General features: G+C 33.8%; 1 protein-coding gene across 1 annotated transcript in view; it reads left to right on the top strand.

Moving 5' to 3' along the window:
• Window positions 1–14,235: 14,235 nt before the first annotated feature.
• Window positions 14,236–20,440, top strand: part of LOC118188511 (uncharacterized) — a 68,421-nt gene continuing 62,216 nt past the window's right edge. Inside the window, exon 1 of the mRNA XM_035358945.2 lies at window positions 14,236–15,723. Coding sequence (XP_035214836.1) covers window positions 14,812–15,723 — 912 coding nt within the window. The 5' untranslated portion in view covers window positions 14,236–14,811. The remainder of the gene's footprint in view (window positions 15,724–20,440) is intronic.

The raw sequence follows: 20,440 nt of genomic DNA, 5'->3' as shown, positions 1-20,440 counted from the left end.
TGGGCGGACATACTGATCAAGGATATCGTCTCGATATCTCACACCGGTCAAAGTTCCTCTATGGAACATATGCAGGTCAGTGGGACGACCGAGAGAGATCCCAGCCCAAACCATTATTCCACCACCTCTGTAACTGTGTCTTTCCACAATGTGGGATTGGTTGTATCTGGTGCGTTTTTCCCTTTAGATCAGCTGACGACCTGAATCACTCCTGGACTCGTCTGTGAAGAGAACAGACTCCCATTGTTGACTGGTCCAGGAGACGTGTTCCCTTGCCCAGCATAAACGGGCACCTCTGTGTCCTCGGGTCAAGGGGACACAAACAACTGGCCATCTTGCATACAGACCTGTATTGTGCATTTGTCTGAGCATTGTAGTAGATGAGATTCTTGTTCCTGTTTCCACTAAAGGATCTGCCATGAGCTGAGGCACAGGAATGTTACTCCTCTTTCGAGTCCAAAGAGATAAATAACTGTCTCCCGCAAGTATTGTAACTCTAGGCCTGCCTGGAACATGTCTTCTAGATACGGAATCCTTGGATTCAAACTGATTCAATAGTCGGTGGGCCACACTACGAGAGACATTTAGACGTCTAGCAGCATCAGCTTGTGACATCCCCATTTCCATCCATCCAATCGTCCGCCACCTCAACGAATCAGGGAAACGACTTCTCCTGGACATTGATAGAATCTACAACTGTAATAACAACTGATGATCAACACTCGAGAACAAAAATTACAATATTTGCATTTTTTCTCCAACTCGTATATAAGTATTCATTTCTATAAAATAAAAGTGTTCTCTATTGTTTTTGCATATATTTTGTTAAACTTCCTTACTGTCATGCATATGAACTGTGAATTTAAACGTTACTGTAATTTTTGGAATGATGAGCTTTGAAAAATATGCTATTCCTTAACTTTTGGAGGGCAGTGTATAAAAGAAATATGATTTAGTTTCCCGCTGAAAGTTCTCTGCGAAATCCTCCTTCCATTAGACCAGTGGTTCCCAAACTGTGCGCCTAGGCCTCTTCACCGTGGCGTCGCGAAATGCTGTAGAAACTTCATAATTAATTGAACCAAGTCATTTGGCCTAACTAAACAAAAACATTCAGAAAAGCTAAAAATATCTAGATTTTTTTGCATATTTTGGTTTTATTTGACCCTCTGTAAAAGTACAGCCGCCGACTCAAAATATTCTTGGGAACACAAGCGGGCAGAGATGCGCCTTGTGAATCGTACCGTGTGACCACGCTACACCTCATGACAATCTAACCTGAGAACACGTACAAGATTAGAACGACCTTTTCACAGCTCATTCCGTAAAAACAAACTGTGAACTTTTCTTCGCATTGTTATTCAAGTTATGATGTCTTTATTCGGGTTGGCGCGTACCGACTTTCAGGAATCGTTTTTCCCCCGGAGTTGAAAATCCACTGGTTTTTTCTTCCGCGGTCGGATTTTATGCGATTTATGCTTGTCACAAAAACGCTAGTCAAATCAGCAGGAAAAGGAGCCATTTCTTTACCTGACTTTTTAGGAAAACGCTACCGTAATTTGACATAATCATTCAATAGCTGTAATCTTAGTAGAACTGCGCAGTGGTTTTAAAGCCTTATGAAGTTCTTAAATCATACACATATGTCGCTGCAACAATTGCTTTCTTCTGATGGTCAGTGAATGAATGAATTCTTTAATTGCTTTTGTCATCAAGACTCAGGGAAGCTCGGAGTTGCTGGAATCTACAGTTTTGCCAATAATGTCAAAAAAGGGGATATCTTCCTTTTGGTCATCGACCCATAGACATGACATTAACAGATTTTTTTAATAAAAAGCTGGATGCAATGTAATATTTCGTTTGACACATTTTTTTCATTCCGTTTTCTTTGCTCAACAATGTTTATATTTAGCAGCGTAATTCTTACAGTATGACATCTCGAAATAGTAGAACTATATTCTATGGCGGATGCATATACTTACTACTATACTAGTATATGCAGTGTTCTCAAATTAGGCTGCCGCGGCAATATAGACCAGTCGACGTGCCTAGACCCTTTGCTACAGATCTGGAGTGCTCTCGATCTTGCGAATATCATATAAGCAAGCCTTGCCTGCTAGATTGAGTCATCCGGTTTATACTCTTCGTAAAGCACTTCATATACACTCTTCTGTAAAAAAAATCGAAGCACCATGAAGGAAATGGTTGTTTTTGATAAAACTGAATATGTGTATAGCTCATACACAGATAATAAAATGATTAAAAAAATCAAGGTCATAGTACCTGTTCACGGCCCCCATTCATCCATTGAGTGTTCAAATTAGCAGTTGGTCGAACTGCCCCTGGCGGCAGCGCATGCATGAATTCGTCGAGCCAAGGAGTGGTAGAGTTTCCTAATGTCATCCTGCGACACACTCTGCCAGGCATTCATCAGTTGTCGTTCCAGATCTGCGATATTTAGTGGTGCCCGAATTTGGCGGCCTACCATGAAGAGTATCAGTCGCACGGAGACAGCTCAGAGATATGCGAGCGGTATATGGCCTGGCATTATCTTGTTGGAAAATGGCCCTAGGATGACGTGCCATGAAGGATAATGCAACCGGCCGCAGCTGGTATTAACATATCGTTGAGCTGTTAAAGATGTACGGAGGATGACTAAAGATGACCTGCTGTCATAAGACATAGCGCACCAAACCATCTCACCAGAGGTTATGGCTGTATGCATTTGTAAAACAAAGGCTGATTGGGACCGCTGGCCCTGTCCTCTCCAGACACGAACATAGTGGTCATCTGCTTCAAGAATGAAGCGGGATTCATCGCTGAACACTACATCATTGCACAGCAGTGTCTGTACGCTGCAGGTGGCGGCCTGTTTGCTCGGTAGGACGACGCAGCTTCATGCAACCCTAAAATGCGACCACGTTCGAAGTCGCTTAGTTGTCTGTAAGGTCTTCGATATCGTCGTAATGGCATCTTTAGTTGCTTCTTTACGGAATTACAATGGCAGCAGCAAAAAAGAAGATAAATTTTCTGCCTCTGTTACTGGTTTTATACTTTGCGAATTGCGCACTAGAAATGTACGCTATGATCGCAATTCCTGTTCATTTGCCTTGAAACTTTCATCATTTGCATGTTCGATCTAGATGTTTTTGCATACCAAATTTCGTCACGATCGCAAAAATCCTTCTTGGTGCTTCGATTTTTTTGTAAAAGAGTATAAATAAGTTCATGTGGTAGAGTTAGTGTTACATTACTTCTTACTTGTTATTTTTGATAAATAGTTTTTCGATTTTTTTGCTCTTGTACCTCTGGTGATAGGCCGATTTTTGAACAGTAATAAATGTAATAGTGCACATAAAAAAGTATGTCTTCAACAAGTGACATGACTGTGAAGAAGAAACAGAAATATCATAAATATAAGGACGGTTATTTAAATTTGATTTTACTTCAAAAGAAATGAATGATGAAGAGAGACCACAATGTGCATTATGTATGAAAGTTTTTGCAACACAGCGTATTCTCTCAAATAAACTGCAGCGCCATTTAGAAGTCATTCCCGCACAGTTGGCAGTCCTCGTGATGTTTTTGGCCAGGAAGCTAAAAGAAATGAAACAATAAAAGAATGCATTTGTTTAAGACTGCATCAATACCAGACAACGCTTTTCTACCTTCTCACAAGGTGGCTTACAGAATCTCGAAATGTAAGGAGCTTGGTATCATGGCAGAAAAACCTTTTTTAACGGCTGCTGTAGATCTGATGAATATCATGGTTTGTCAGTCTGTTGGGAAGCTGCTTTTAAAAGTGCATACAATTAGTCAGAAAATACAACATATGGCGGAGGTTATCAGTGATCAATTGGTTGAAAAGAAATAAAGGCGTGGAATATGGATTGCAGGTAGATGAGGCTGTGGATAACAAGGAATATCATTTGATATGCTATGTATGGTTAATAGAAGGTCCAAAATGTCACTGCAAGAGCTAAGACTCATTACTTGTTCGAGACTGTTGATAAGTTCATATCTGAAAATAATTTGAATTGGATGTTGGTGTCTGTACTGATGCAGCGCGCTCCATGTCTAGCTGCTATGGAGGATTACAGTTTGAAGGAAATCACCAAATTCACCTCCGATACATTGCATTATTCACAGAGAAGTGCTTGCGTCAAAGCATCTGAGTTCTGCACTGAATATGTGGTGAATGTAGTAAATTTTATGAATTCCCGTCCATTGAAAACAAGGTTTTTTTAAATGGTTCTGTGAGGATAGGGAGCCGAACACTCCTCTTTGTTTGTATTATAGAGTACGATGGCTGTTTCGTGGCATTGCTTTATCACGCATCTTTGAAGTGAGGCAAGACATTTTTATCTTCCTTTAAAGAGGAAGGATGCAAAGATGCGAAAGATTTTACTGATGGCGATTTTTTAATAAAACTGGTATATTTATGCAACATTTTTGAAAAGCTGAATTCCCTTAATCTCTCTCATGCACCTTTTGAAGTCAAAGGGAAAAAAATGTCAGTTTTTATGAAAAAACTTCAAACTATAGAGAAAAAAACTGAATGATGATGCAGGCAAACCTTTTTTTTTTAGTACTGCAATTTTCGAGGTCAAATAAACTTGATCTCTCCCAAAGATAAGAACCATGTTTGAAGGGCACTTATCACAACTAATTATCTAGTTTGAGAGATACTTTCAATATGAAAATTTCGTTAGGTTTGTATGAATTCATGATCTATTTAACACTATCGTTCCGTCTGAATTACTTTCTGCGGAAGAAGAGAATGTTATCGAGTTACCTTGCTACAGCAGTTTGAAAGCAAACTTTTTCAGCATGGAATAGACAGAATTTTGGATTTCAACAAAAGATGAATATTCTGTTCTAAGTGGTAAGGTTTAATGGATTTTAATTCTATTTTCGATATTGTATTTGGGCGAAGCTGGGTTTTCGGCAAAAAGCAAGTATAGAGCAAAAATCAAAATGGAAAAGGAAATGAAGATGGCCATGTCCAGTTTAATTTCCAAGATTTGAGGAAATGTGAAGTGATTTGCAGGCTCATCCATCACGTTAACTATTAATATAATGATAATAAAATAAGTCAAATAATGGAGGTACACGAGTTTCTATTTATTTTTCTTTCTTGTGTACGCTTAGTTATACTTTTACTTAGCGTATGATGTTGCGTGGCCCCAACTTGTCAGCAACAGTAGTGGTGACTGCTATAAACTGTAAATTATACAAACTCGTAAGAAGGGTTTAAATCCCTTTTTATTTCACTTAAGAAATCACAGTTGCGTTCACTTGACGCTCACAAACTACGGCGACCCGACGGTGTAACAAAATAGAAAAATTCAACTAAAAATAAATGACAGGATGAATAAATAACGAGGTCACTACCTACGAGGCTCTATAATCGTAACTAACTTAACCGCGTTCTAAGATACAGCTGAGATTCAGCAAACTTACTGATTAAGAAGTTGAAAGATTCAACGAACTGCCGAAATAGGCACACAGGCCGAAACGCGCGGTTCTTAAATTTTCTACCTAGCAACCTTCACGCTCGCGATTCAAGAAGCACACTTACAATCTCGTTTCCCTTCTATTTAAGCTCAATTTACTTCTACTAAAATTTGAATACTCTGCGCGTTCTACTACGATTTACATACTCTGGCATTGGCAATTCTAGGGGAAAGTAAAGGCTTGACAGGAAAGATAGCTTAAAATAAATGTAAACCCTACAAGGGTAAGGCGCCACGGAAGAAATTTAATTGAAGGAAAACGTCGTCACTTGGAACAGTTCGAGAACCACTGGGCTACAACATTGCGGCTTTGCCTTACTCCGTTAAGCAACTAGCCAACATGAAATACAAATTTCACATGGTAATCCTTACCCCAGCAATTTCCTACAATATGTATTATTACTCTTTATTAGTAGCTTGGATAATAAATACGCTTAGCTTCTAGTCCAAAAAAGCTTTGTCCCTGAAGGAATATTGTTTTCGTTTTGCGATTTTGCGTCGGAACCCTATAAACGGCGTATCACTTTTCAAATCGCTGCCACCAAATACTATCGCCCTGTATTATATTTGAAGAAATAAAATGATGAAGAATCTGAATAAATGTATGTATGTTTCTCCCATTGTGATAAAACATCGGTACCTAGAGACATCCAGTTTTGAATGATGTAATCCTACTGCGAATATGGGCATCTGAAAGCCAAAATTTGAAATTTAGAATTTATTTTATTATCGATTTCATATTTTGTAAAACGTTAACGATTTTTTGATTAACAAACTCAACGATTTAAAAGTGAGCAATGGCAACACTCTACGGGGGAGAAAAAACCTTTTTGTCTCCAGCGCCCGAAACTGTGTATCGGAAATTCTAAAGATATGCTTATTCTAAAGATTGGGACATTGCTGTTGAACTGAATTTTATGGTTTAAGTGCAAAAAACATAATATTTAACCAGAAAAATAAAAATACGAAAAGGGGGAAAAAATTAAAGGTTTCAGATTTTAAATTCCGTTCAAAATGGCGTTTTTGTAACGTTTTGTGTGATATAAATTTCGAACAATATGTACCTTTACCCATAAAATGCCTTCCATATTACTGTACCGAATATACTCCATACATGATTTATGTTTGTTAAAGATTGCTGTTCATTTAAATACACGTATTCTGAAAGATTGCTATACCATTTGTAATATTGCACAATTATTTTATTTTTGCAATGTACCCTACTATATAAATTTCTAAAATAAAATACAAATACTGTTAAAAACTTGAAGAATGTTATTTTGTGATTTTATGAAAGTGTTTTAAAAATGAAAAATGTACTTTGAAAACACAATTTTCTGAATATTTTGTATTGAAAATACTTTTTTTTTTTTCAAGTATTTTGTATTGAAATAGAATTTATCCGAGTACGTCTAGTTTTGTAACCGAAGTGTTATTGACGCTATTTTCATTCATTCTTAATTATTCCTTATTCCACAGCTTCTTTTTTAACGATATCTATATAAAATATTACCCAGACCATTGGCATTGTAAGAAAACTGCAGAATGGGAGATGTTAAAGTTAGTGATGAGTTACTAAAATAAAATAAACTCAAATCTGCGAGCAGTTTTCGAGAAAAGAAGAACACAGCACATAAGAAATTGTTTTACGTTAACAGGAAGGAATAATGATCACCTGAAGAATCTTGTCTTTAAATTACAACGTAAATTTCTTTTTTACCAGGAGGAAATTGTCATGTAGCACACGTGGCATCATATTGTAACGTGAAAAGAATGAATGTTTGTTATTCAGTTAGACAATGCAAGGTCCTTCTTCCTTTTGAGAAGATATTATCGCCATTTCCTGCGTTTCTGAAAACGTGGTTACAACTAGCTTTTCTGGAGATGAACAGCCTTCCTTAACATGTGTAATATTTTTTTTTAATTAGAGGAACATTTGTAGGGACGTAATATTTTTACTTTTATCCTTTTGGTATTCTCTATATTATCATCTATTAAATAAATAATATTCATCGAGAGAAGCGGACTTTTCTTTTAGTCCAAATATGCATACACAATCATATGCTAGGACAAAAAATTCAGCCGAAATATTTTGGTGACATCAGATAAGCATGGAATAAAATGAACCGGTGATAAAAAATTCTCATTCTTCTTCTGAAATATCTTCTTCGGTCAAAAGATTTACACTTATTACTTCCTTAAGATAGGGAATTTTTCTTGCATTTTATTCTTCCTATTTTATTTTAAGAATTAATCATTTATTTCTATTAAATGATGATAATAATATAATGTTTTAATTCAAATAGAACTGTATCGCATTTTTATAAATTTGAATGGAAAAACTGAATTAAATCGGAAAAATCAAACAGAGTGTAATCTGGATTAAATAAAAAAAGTAAGAACTGAAATCTTTATTTGAAATCATTTTACAGGTGAAAATTTGTTTACTTTAAGTATACTTTGCGAGTTAAGATTCTTATCTATTTATATAGCAGATTTCTAAAAGTAGGATGGGGGAGGGGGAACTGAGAAATCGCAGTTCAGGTTTGCTCATAAATAATAAGCTTATAACTATCCACTAACTTCCACAGGAGGCCAAATCATCTGGAACCGTGAGTGGTCGTCACAGGAAGGTTTCGTAACATTTACTTTAATTTTCAAGTTACGAATATGGCATTATATTTAAGTGAGTCTTCTAACGTATTTTTCAAGCTGTTGCATAAAGTTGATATTTAAATATATTTACCTTTATCATATATATATATGTAAAAATAAAATTCCATAGTCAAGAATACACTTAAATTTCTAACTGCATGTTCTTTTCATTTTTAATGGCGACGTTCTCTTATTTGAAAGTACGTGGAATTAAATCCACAGCCCCGTAGTCAAGTTGTTTTTCCCGCCTTTTTCTACACGTACAGTTATAGAATGTTCTGGAAGTATTTAAAGCGAACTTGATTAGCTGACGAGGCTGACTTCATTTCTTGGAAGCTCCGCCTTTCCAGAGGCTATAAAAAGACTCGCAAAAGGAATATCGGGGCTTTTTCTTAAATGTCACGATGCAGTAAACTTCATACAAAATGTTATTAGTAATTCCTTTTATTTACTCCGGATATCTGATTTTGTAACTGCTATTTCTACTGAATAATAATAAATGGATCCTATTTTTTTTAAAACTTATCGTCTGCTAATTTAAGGTGGTTCCGTGAAAACATTAACTTAACATTTCTTTTTACTTTACTTTTTAAATTATATATATATATATATATATACCTTCTTAAAATGGAAAGCTAAAATTCTTCAACGCATATCCACCGAAATCAGTCACCTCAAATTTAAAAGTACACTGAATTGGTCGCAACTTACATCAGATATTAATAAATTAAAACAGCTTCATTAAAACAGATATTAATAAATTAAAACAGCTAAAATTTAGATTTATAGCTAATGGAACTAATAATTACAAAAAAAATATAGACTATTATTTTTCAATTCAACTTAATAAAATCTGTAAATTTATTTTCAATGATTGTAACACTAATCATAACTATTGCTGGATCATTCATAATAACACTCCTGTCATTAATACCATTCATACCATTAACATCCAAAACATTAACTGCTATGATTTTGAAAACTTATATACCTCACTTCCTCTAGAAGAAATCTATACCAGCCTACCTGATCTACCAAAACTTTTCCCTAATATACTCAATATCATGACTCTTGACAAATGGAAAACCTACCTAAAATGCACACTTTTTCATAACTACATCAAGTTTCAAAATCAACTTTTTAAACAAGTCAGAGGATTGCCAATGGGCTTACATTGCAGCACCTCGATCTGTAATATCTTTTTATTTGTCAAAGAATTTAACTTCCAAAAAAATCTACAACCACAAGAGTTAAATTACTACAAACACACCTACAGATTTATTGATGACCTTATTACAATTAATAATTTTGGTAAAATTGAAAACTCCGACATTTATCCGAATTGTCTTAAACTTAATAAAACTAATAATTCACAAAATAGAATAGACTTTCTAGATCTTCAAATCATTAACTACAAAAAAATTTTACTTTTTGACAAAACAAGGAACTTCAATTTCAATACTAACAAATTAATAAATTGGAACTCCAACATATCCAAAAAAGTAATTAACAATACTATAATTAATCAAATACAACGAATTAAAACTATATGCACAGATACAATAGATTTACAACGCGAAATTTTGATCCTTATCAAAATTCTCAAAAATAATCTAATTCCCTTTCAATTTATCAACCATTGCCTTAAAAGAGCAGGCGTTAAATACTCACTCTAAATCATTTAACTGATAGGGATATGATAATTTATTCCTAAACCTGAGAAGGCGGTATAAGTTGGATGACTGTCAGTTGAAAGATTTGTATATAGTGTAATTACTCAATTGCATATATTGTAAAAAGCTAATTGTCTTCAGACATATACTGTTACTATACTGTTACTAAAAAAATGGGCCTATTTCCTGCCTTTAGACTGTCTATTAGCTCTTGGACAGTGAAAATGCCTTTTTCCTTTCTTAAATTCTTAATCATTGCGACACGACAATTAGCCAGAAATTAATTAATTTCCATTCACTAGTATTTTCAAAAAAATATCTTAACAGACGGTCTCTCTCAGATAAGAACTCCACAAAATACATCCCTCAAGAATTCCAAGTCCCACCCACTACCATAAATTACTTCACCCAAGTCTTACCGACTGATATTATTCAAAGCCCCTACTGCCGCTAAGAATTTTCGGACACCCTACACTTCTGAGTCAGACACGAAGAGAACACTTCTCCCACTAGAAACTCCCCCACTAGAAAGAATGTAAGTTACTTAATACCTTTTCTGGCCTTTATATCTTCATGTACATTCACTGATCTTATTTATATTATTTTCTATATTATTTTTATATTTTCTTTGATTTGTTTGTACAAAGTTTGCATTATTTACCCTTTTTTTTATAATCTTCTATGTTTATTTCAACTTTACTTTGAATTCGATTTCATAATGACAATTTCCAATGTTTAATTTCTACAAATAATATAGTACTCAAATGCATAAACATGAAAGTGTCGGGGACGGTTACTCGAGTTTTATAGGATTTCTCTACAGTAATTGATTTTTACTCCAAATTGAATTGACTATAATGCTTCATAAGAATAAGTTCTTTGAGTATCAGCATTGGTTCATAATTCCTACTATTCGCGGAAATATTTGGCCTGACTAGATTTGCCGGTTTGGCTGTAACTTATAACTCGAGTAAAGACGAAACACTTTCGTATTTACGTATTTTTATCAATTATTGTTCATTGAACGGGAGTTGGTGTGTTCACCTTGAAAAGTCAACTAATTTCCGATCAATGACAATGATTACATGTTTTAATTTTTCCTTTTACAATTGAAATATTATTCTTCGTGATGATTTAACTCCAGTCCCCGTTAAAACATTATTAACATTTTGCTTTCAAATTACTTCAAAACATCTTTCAAAATATAACTTACCAGTATGTATGCACACTTTTAAAATAATTCTACTTTAATTAAACTTAGGAGATAATATAATCAATTAATCAATACTGTTTAGGAAATAAATTTTATATATATATATATATTTTCTGGGAGGAGATATTGTTGGCACCATGTTGAAACCACACACAAATTTGAAAAATCGTCGTTTCGAGGAAAACACGTTTAAAGCTAGCATGGTCTTGATTTTCAAAAAGATAGAACTATGATTTTTAAGCAATAATTCTTTTTGATATATCTCTGTTCCTTAGCGTAGACTAAAATATCGGAAAAGAACTCAGAAAAATGCAGATTTGTGCTTTTGGCAATGTGTCGATGGTATGGGATATTTATTACTATTTTACCTTTACATTTCAGTTAAGCACAAATTGCCCCTATTTTTTTAACAAGGAATAATGGTATTTAGCTTACACCTTTCTCAACGTTTCTATTCATTTAAGTAATTTCTGTGAATAAAATATATCAAATTTGTAGTTAAGAAGATAACTTTGCGTGTAACTTAAAACAAAATCACAATACTTTTACTTCAAGGTCTTCCGAGGGGGGCATCTAGGTACATATTGCAACTATCGGCACAAACCATTCTCTCACTGGAAGTATTCTCAAATTTTAAATGGAGGAGAAATATTTCAGAAATGATAATAATAATTAAATAGCACTTGTAGTACCTGCGTAAGATTTCATGTATCTGAAGTGGATGGAATTATTTAATATGAAAAGCAGATGAGGGTTTTCTGCCTAAACTCCACCCCCGTTTTGACCCAGAGTGCACCAGATGATGGAATTCTTTCCCTACCACCAATCTCTTTAGAGAATTTTTCCAATGAATTGGACTAGATTATTTAGATAAAATACACTCGAGACCTAACTGTTCAAAGGAACAAATGCGTTCGTGGAGCACATTTTAGAAAAATTGGCTCATATTACTCACGTTATGCAGGAAGAAAATCACGAAAACTTTGTACATCTAGTTCGTTACCTCGAATTTAAACCTGAGTCGAACTATCAATGTTCAGTGGATTTACCGCTCTGCCGCTGGTGGACCAGAATTTTTTGATAGACAAATTTTAGAATCCGGGTTCAATGTCATGTGTTTTTAGCTTCTACAAACCACTATATTATCAGGGTGTCTTAGGTTGGTTTGGTTTATTGTATTCTGATAAAGAACTCGAGAACTACCTGCCTGGTGTCTGGATGAAGTATTTTTACCTTACATTTGTCTTTCCATTACTGTTGTGATACTAAAATATTTATTAATGAACGACTTTTCTTTTGCGTGTTAAGTTCACTGTATGCATTAGTGTGTGAAAAATACACGCTGTGGTACTTCAAAGCAATCAGCAAGGCCTTCCAGACTTAGATCAACTATGTGACAGTACAATTTTCTGTAGTTATTTTCGTTTAGTTCCTAGAAATTTCGGAAGATCTCGTATGAAATCGTTTATTTCTTCGAAATTCTTGTAAATAGTTGGAAGTCAGTTTGCGAAATTTTGGGGAATTTTTTAAATTGTTCGTCCATTTCTCCGTGAAAATAGTTCCCAACCTGTTAGATGAAAACATTTTTCAAAGTTAGTGTGCTGACTACAAGTTTTTTTTTTTCTCAAAAAGTATTTTTGCCTTTTAAATAAGACAATATAACGCCCTTAAGTATTCAGAAATTTTTTCAGTTTTCTACAAATTATTTGCGTTCCAGAGCTTAAAATTCCACTTAAGAAGGTGTGAATTGAATAACTTAAAAGCAGGGAATTTAGAAAAGTTGCAGTTGTACTGTAAAATTAAATAAATAAATAAATAAAATAAAATAAAAAATAAGCGTAATAAAAAAAGTTCCGACCATAATGAATAGATATTTGAAATCCATACCTCGCTTCGCTCTAATCTGTCTGAGAATAGGATGTCATTATTTTCTGCTGTAAGGATAACAATATGCGTTGGATCGTCATGCGTGGTAGTAATCAAATTAACAAACAAACCAAAAAAATCCTGGGACCTTCTTTCGGCAGAAAATTATCGAAGAAGTTACTTATTACTAGAGCATAATTCAGATCACTTTTAAGAAAAAATTATTAACTGTAAAAGCGCTTTTAGGAAGTTTCAGTATTGATGTGTTTGCTGTGGAATATATAAAAATTCCCTTTTGTTATGAAAATATCATGAATTACCTGTGTAGCTTGTGATATTTTCATAACAAAATAAAAGCTAATAGATTTTGATGAGGTAGAACAAGCAAATAAAATGAGTAATTATGTTAAATGAGTGTAATAAAATAAACGATTAAAAGACCTAAAGTGTAATATCATTAGGTGCTTTGTGTGTGACCTGCAGACAGAAAACATTGATTGAAATTTTCTCTAGCAACATATGGTTTGCGAGTATGCTTTTCTTTGAGATGAAGAAAAAGGCTTTTTCTTTTAATACAGTTTCTTTCCGCTCCACAGGCAAATGTCTTCATTATTCAAATACTGAAACTTTCGAGTTTTTCCTTAATTTCATACAATGACCATTTTCTTTTCAATAGGAAACGAAGCGCCGCGGAATATCAAAATAGAAGGAAATTTTGCAGTGTAATAACGGGAGAACAATTGTATGAAATTTGCACAAATCTGCAGACTTCTGAATTAGCCAATAGCATGATAATTATTCAGCACATATAAATACTTGAAAATGTAAACAATAGCTACAGCTGATAGTGTTTGGTACAAAGCTTCGTGCAATTAAACCTTAGAAACATTCATCCGATTGAGTGAAATTCGTTTAATTTTTCCTTCAGTCCTTGAAAAGTTAAACAAAACAAAACAAAACAAAATGCAGCATTTACAAAGATGTGTAACGATGAGCTATTTTTTAAAATTTATTTGCTCAACTTACTTAATTATTTCCTTTTCGTAATCTGTTTATACGATCCCAATTTCATTTTCATAAATTAGTAATTTAGGAGTTTACAGATACTGCTTATACCTTTAGCAAAGCAAAGTTTTGATTCTTTTTTAGTCTCTCTGCAGGTTTTTACAATATGTGCAACTAATGAGAGCAAAATGCTTTATTTCTTATCGAAACTCGTTCGCTGCCCAAAAGCAACCAGAAAATAATAAAAAGGCGGCGAATTAAATGTAGGTCAACTCGTGCGGGCGAAACCTGTCTATCAATTCCTTGCTAGCATTGCGGAACCACAGTGAAAACAACTCTGCGAGCGGCAACACTTAATTGGTATTCCGCTTGTTGCTATTCGTAAGTACATACCGCTGAACTTGATTTTACTTCTGCTAGAAGTGATTGAAAATTGGCTTTCGTTTTCAACTTTCAAATTTCAATTTACTTTTTAACTCTACTAATCGAGTTGGCTGAATCTCTCGCTGAACTTCCTTTAATATAGAGTTTGATTGTATTAACTAGTCGGTTTTTATTTTAATTTGGATTGCAATATGGAATAATTTTATTGTTTTCCCCCCTTACTGCCAAAAAAAAAATTGGACTGCTTACGATTACTGTTTAACATTCAGTTTTGGATATTATTTTAATTACTTCACTTAATATTTTTATTAAGGTAAAAAGTGAGTTAATTATTCAAAACAGTCTGTCTCTGATAGGAAGTTTACTTATTTTCTAAACACTGAATTGTTTGATTAATTTTTTTTACCTTTCCTCAGAACATCGATAGATAATACAAATATAGCTGCCCATATTGGAAATAAGAGGGCATTTTCGAATCTATCTGCTGTCAGTTTAAGCCGCTATGAATCTGTTCAGCATCACAGGAATAATATTCTTATGTATCAACGTATCAGAACAGTGTGCTCTTCCATACTGGTGGACAGAGCAATACCACTTTTTGCCTTACTACCCACAAGCCGGACAACCTAAAACCACGTATAAATATCGTGAAACTTTATATCAAGCGGATCCTAATAACTATGTTCATCACCGGGAGTATAGTGAGTATACTTGGTGGGAGCATGATACATCCAACAGTCAAGAATTTGGCAACGGCTTACCTCTAGATTTTCACCATGTAACTAATGCTGTGTTTTCCAAAGATGGTAAAATTGGTGGAATGCATCCTGGAGGAGTGAAAAGAATTTTACCTCAGGGTGGCACAAAAGGAGGTGTGCCTCACGGTGGCACTAACGGAATGGTACCACGTGGTGATACTAATGGTATAGTCCCCGCTGATGGAACCAATGGAATGTTCCCTCAAGATACTAATGGCATAATTCCAGCTGATGAAACAAACGGAATGACACCAGAGGATTCGGTAAACCGCAAGTCTGATGCTTTACCAACACCCAATCCAGACAGGGAAACTAACGAAAATGAACGTGAAGTAATATCTAAAAGTGGTGATATTGAAGGTAATGATTTGGAAACGGGTGGGTCTAAACCATCATCCAGATTAGTTGAAGCTAATACCAATGATGGTTATTTCTACAACTGGTTTGGAAGAAACGCTGTTAATGAAACACAGCCATGCAAAGTATCGGAAAGTAATTTGCAGTCATTGAGAAGTATGATTGAAAAGATGTTTAGCTTTCCCAGAGAGCACACAGAAAGCAAAGAAAAGGCCAGAGAAGACATCCTGAGAAAATTCAAGGAATTCGGTTTGCAAGTCTGGACGCAGAATTTCACAACTCCTCCAATCAAGAATCCGGTGAGTGAAAATTTCATTACTAACTTATATAAAATGCTTTATTGCAATGTTCTTTATTTCTTTGAAAAGCTGTATCATGTATTATAATGTAATTGTCGTTTTAAAACCCTCTGACCGACAAAGCAGCATATATACAGCCTAGAATATTTTCTATTATGTCTGTAAGAAGGTGCATCTTGAAATATGTCTGAAAAGAAATTAAAGCAATGTATTAAAAGTACATAAATCCAAGTATAAAGTAACAGTGGTATTTTGACATTAAAATCAAGAAAAGTATTTCTCCTGGTAGTTGCAGGAGATTGCGCTTACTTAGTGAAACCGCTTGCCGGTTAGAGGGTTTTCATTCCATTTCCCAACATTTTATTTAAAAAAGTTTTTAAATATTTTTCTAGATAAAACATTTGCAGAGATTTGCTGTGATTTATGTTCCTTAGCGCAATTATTTCTCATGAATTTTGATATGAGAAGAATGGTATGAAATAAAATGTTCTTTAATTTTTAATGATTTAAAGTTGAAATTCGACATCATATTTTTCTCTATAAGATAACAAAGACAGCGGAACTGAGCTATTCAAAGATGGGTGCAATGACCTATACAAATGTAATGTTAAAAATGATGGTTATATACTTTTGCATAGAAACCACGTCATGATTTGTCTGAATTCTAACTTTTGTAAAATGCAAGGAATTGCAAACCTGACACTGAGTTATTAAACGATATTCGTATTAAACTCAGTATATGTAGTCTTAATTTTATCTCGCATAGTACAGATTATGCATGCTGATTTGTAATAACATTATTATTTGACACAATAGAATTTTCACTTTGAATTTAAGTATTCTGGTTTTTAATAATTTATTTCAACTGAAAGATTATGCACCCATATTTAAAGTTCTTCATGTTAAATTTTATCTATATAAACAATAGTGATGTCATAAGTTGCAAAATATGGAGTTTAATTATAGAAATAATGTTTAATATTCGGGCTTATGTCTAGTTAAAATTAAGCTCCAGTTTAAGATTCCATTTTAATAACGCTGGCACATAATGTAAATTATGACGATTTAGCAACCAAATTTATTATAACCATTATATTTAATGAAAAATCGCTTATAAGTTTGCAAAGCTGCCTATCAGTAGGAAAAGTCCTGATTGTTGTTTCATGGTTGGACATTTGCAAAAAAGCATTCGATGGGAATAACCAGTATCCATTGGTGATTTAGCCTTTTCAGCACCAAGAATGTTGTCCAAGCTGCTTCACAGATGGCTACCGATTTTACTCTCACGGGAGCGGGAATGTTCCATCCCAATTTTGATGTAAAATGCCCCGGGGAACGGATATACCCCGAGGTTTCTACATCTTCCTTCTTCTACCAACAAACTCTCGCGAGACTTTCGGCTCCCATGCCTCACAGACATTATACACTTATAAACATCTAACCTTTCTCCAGGATTTGAACCCGGGTATAATGATATAACAGGCAAATGCGCTAACCTCTGTACCGAAAAATTAATATCACTTTCTTTGCCATTTTGACATCACATAGATTTGCATCAACTTTGAAACGATGAAACTTATCACGGCTTCTTACAAAAACATCTTTAGCGACCCTTTCTTCCGAGTCATTCAAAAAAGCTTATAGTTTCACTAAAAAATAGTAAGTTAATTGGAATATGACGTTTAACATATCAGGTCATAAATTAAGAAGAATATTTTTTTATTTATATAATGATTTTGCCGTATTTTATGCGGATGTGCGTAATAATCAATTAATTAGATGAACTTTCTTTAACATTTTTCGTAAGTATATATTTTCATTAATTTTTTTAAGTGCCTCACTTTCAACAGCTTTATAAATGTTTGTAACAGAGACTTTTTAGATAACTCTTATTACAACATTAATAATAATTTTCCCCATGAAGCGTTAATACCTATTGAAATTCTTAACTAGGAAGTAGGCTTGTAATTCCATAAAATTTCAAAAGAAATTTCTTTGCCTTCCAAAGTCAATCTTTGCCAAAGCGTAACCATGTAAAGACAATTACTATAATTACTTCTATCATTGCGTTCTAGTGCGTAGCGGTAAATGCACGATTAATGAGCACCTTCTTGTTGAAAGAATAGAATATTCGGTCTTTACTTTAAAGACGGTTCTCTTTAAAGATTTTAAACTGTTACAGTCAAATAGGTGGTAGCGTATGAAGCAAACGGGTAATATACAATCGAGTCTGGACGAAACAAGGAAAATTGCAACGCTTATTATTGCAGCTAATAACACTTTATCAAGTTAAACAGTGTGTTGGAATACAGTTCGTTAAACCAAGAGAAATTCTGAATAAGAAAACTAAGATAAAAAACAAGAAAATTATTAAAAAAGGAGTAAATGTAATTAGAAATTCAAAATACAATACGACTCCAATTATATGGAATCTAGATAACCACCACTCAAGTTATCCGGATCGCTTTTTTTCTTTCAAAGGTAACTAAAATTTGAGGCTATTCTAAATTATTTATGCATTTTAATTTTATCATTTTTCTCAAATCACGTATTTGTTATAAACCGTGAATGCAAAAATTTAATAATATGTATTGTTCTTACTGTTTTATAATTTTACAACAAAAAATAACTTCGATTTTCAGTTCAACGGAAATAAGTTAAAGGTATAAGTAAAGTAAACATAATTTCAGTAAAATAAAAACCAAAACAAGGTTATATATTTAGTTTGACGGTTTAGTAAACAAAAATAAATTCCATTGCTTTTTAATTGAAAGAGAAATGGTTATGTGTTTAGGCAAAATAAAAGTTATTTCATTGTTTAATTTTGCCAAAAAATTATATTTTACATTTTATCTTCCCGAAATAGTCTTTTTAAGTGTATAATCATTGTTAAAATATTATCGATTAACGAAAAAGTAAAATTACTTTCCTTGCTTTAGAGTAAATAAGGATTTGGCTTGGATTAAACAGAAAACCAAATTATCCGCATTTTTTGAACATCTGGATAAATAATGGTTCGAATATTTAGAGCTATACTATTTAATTCAGGAGTATTTTAGTAATCCCATTTTCCTTCGAAGCAGCGTTATTTTATTTTTTTTAAGAAGCATTCTTCTGCATTATTTTGCGTATAGAAACGCATGGCAAAACATTCCTTCCCATTATTTTTCCTAACGTTAAAACTTTAATCATTCATGTTTGTGTTTTTGACTTTCTTCGCAATGAAATAAGCTTTAAACGTTAGTTGTGCAAAGATAAAATATATATATATATATATATGAAACGAGACTACACGATAATAACAGTAATTCCCAGCATTTTTAGTCTCACAATACACTGACTGAACCTTCTTGGCTTTGCTACAAGGCGATCTAGATTTTTTATCATTATCATTATGACTGTTATAATAGTAGCTTTTTAACCGCAAAAGATTTGATGTACGTTATTGGAGCTGGAATTACCCGGACTGCCCTCCAACTGATCCTAGTTAAAGGATTTAGTGTGTACTCATTCCATTTACAGGGTATCAAAAGAGTTCCGTATTGTAGTTTTTCGTCACTACCTCCCCGTTCTCCGAGAGTGAGTAATTTGCGAGTCTGCTGCCTTCCTTGGATGTGCCGTTTCTCAGGCTCCATCTCCGGAATAGAACCCTCGCTCTTACATGAGCAGCTACTGTACGATCAAACCATCTTCTACTACAGAGATCCCAAAACAAAACTCTCCGTATCATTAAAAACGAACATTGGTTCGTTAGGAACATAGTGATTCATAACGATTTAAAAATTAAATCCGTTGATACAGAAATACTAAAGCTGTCTCAAAGTTCTTTAAAAATTGTGATGGCCACACACACAATGTTGTTAAAAATATAGGGGACTGTGACTACTTAGTCGGAAAACCATAGAAAAAAACCACGGACTAACCATCGTAATACGAGATGGTAGCCGTCTGTATATAATTTTTGTATTTTACTTCATTAGTCATCCATTAATTGGAAGTTTATGTGTTTTTGAATTTCTTCGCAATGAAATATGCTTTATACGTTAGATGTGGAAAGATTAAAAAATGTGTATTGAAACGACAAACCACGATTCTAACATTGATTCCTTGGAGTTTTCCCTGGTTAGTCGTATGTTGTTTCCAAACTGGTCCGTTATATTCAGAATGCACGATTCTGTTTAAACATAACTACTCTACTTACACTATAGAAGATGTTCGTTAGAATTTCATGACAAACATAAAAACTCATTTTTTTTTTCTCTCTTTGAAAGCTATTCTAGGGGCATCCTGTAGGTTTCTCTTACCAAATAAACTAAACTACTCATTCTGTTCATGTATGGTAATTGTTTGTTTGTTTAACAGATTATGACAAGACTCGAAAGTTGCTATTTGCATAAAAAAAGACTTTTCTGAGGAAAAATGACTTATATTTACGTTACATATCGGGAAAGCCATGAAAACAGAAAGTCCATTCCTCGGAGATCAAATCGGGGTCAAACTACCAGTATTTACCAGTCTTATCCACGCGTTATCAGATGTTCTGTTATCAATTTTCAGACATTATTTCCAATAAGCAAATTTATTCAGATTATTGTGAAGAGAAAACTTTAACTAAGTACTAAGCCTTATTGCAGGAGTTTCACTGTCACAAATCACTCATTTATTAGTTAGTGTAAAGAATAACATAAGCATTACTACGGGCTATGACAATTTCGCA

This window comes from Stegodyphus dumicola, chromosome X2, assembly GCF_044657685.1.
Source record: "Stegodyphus dumicola isolate Sdum_Otavi_A_Nest chromosome X2, ASM4465768v1".
Lineage (NCBI taxonomy): Eukaryota > Metazoa > Arthropoda > Arachnida > Araneae > Eresidae > Stegodyphus > Stegodyphus dumicola.
The sequence above is the reverse complement of the archived record's forward strand: the minus strand, read 5'-3'. Positions and strand labels throughout refer to the sequence as shown.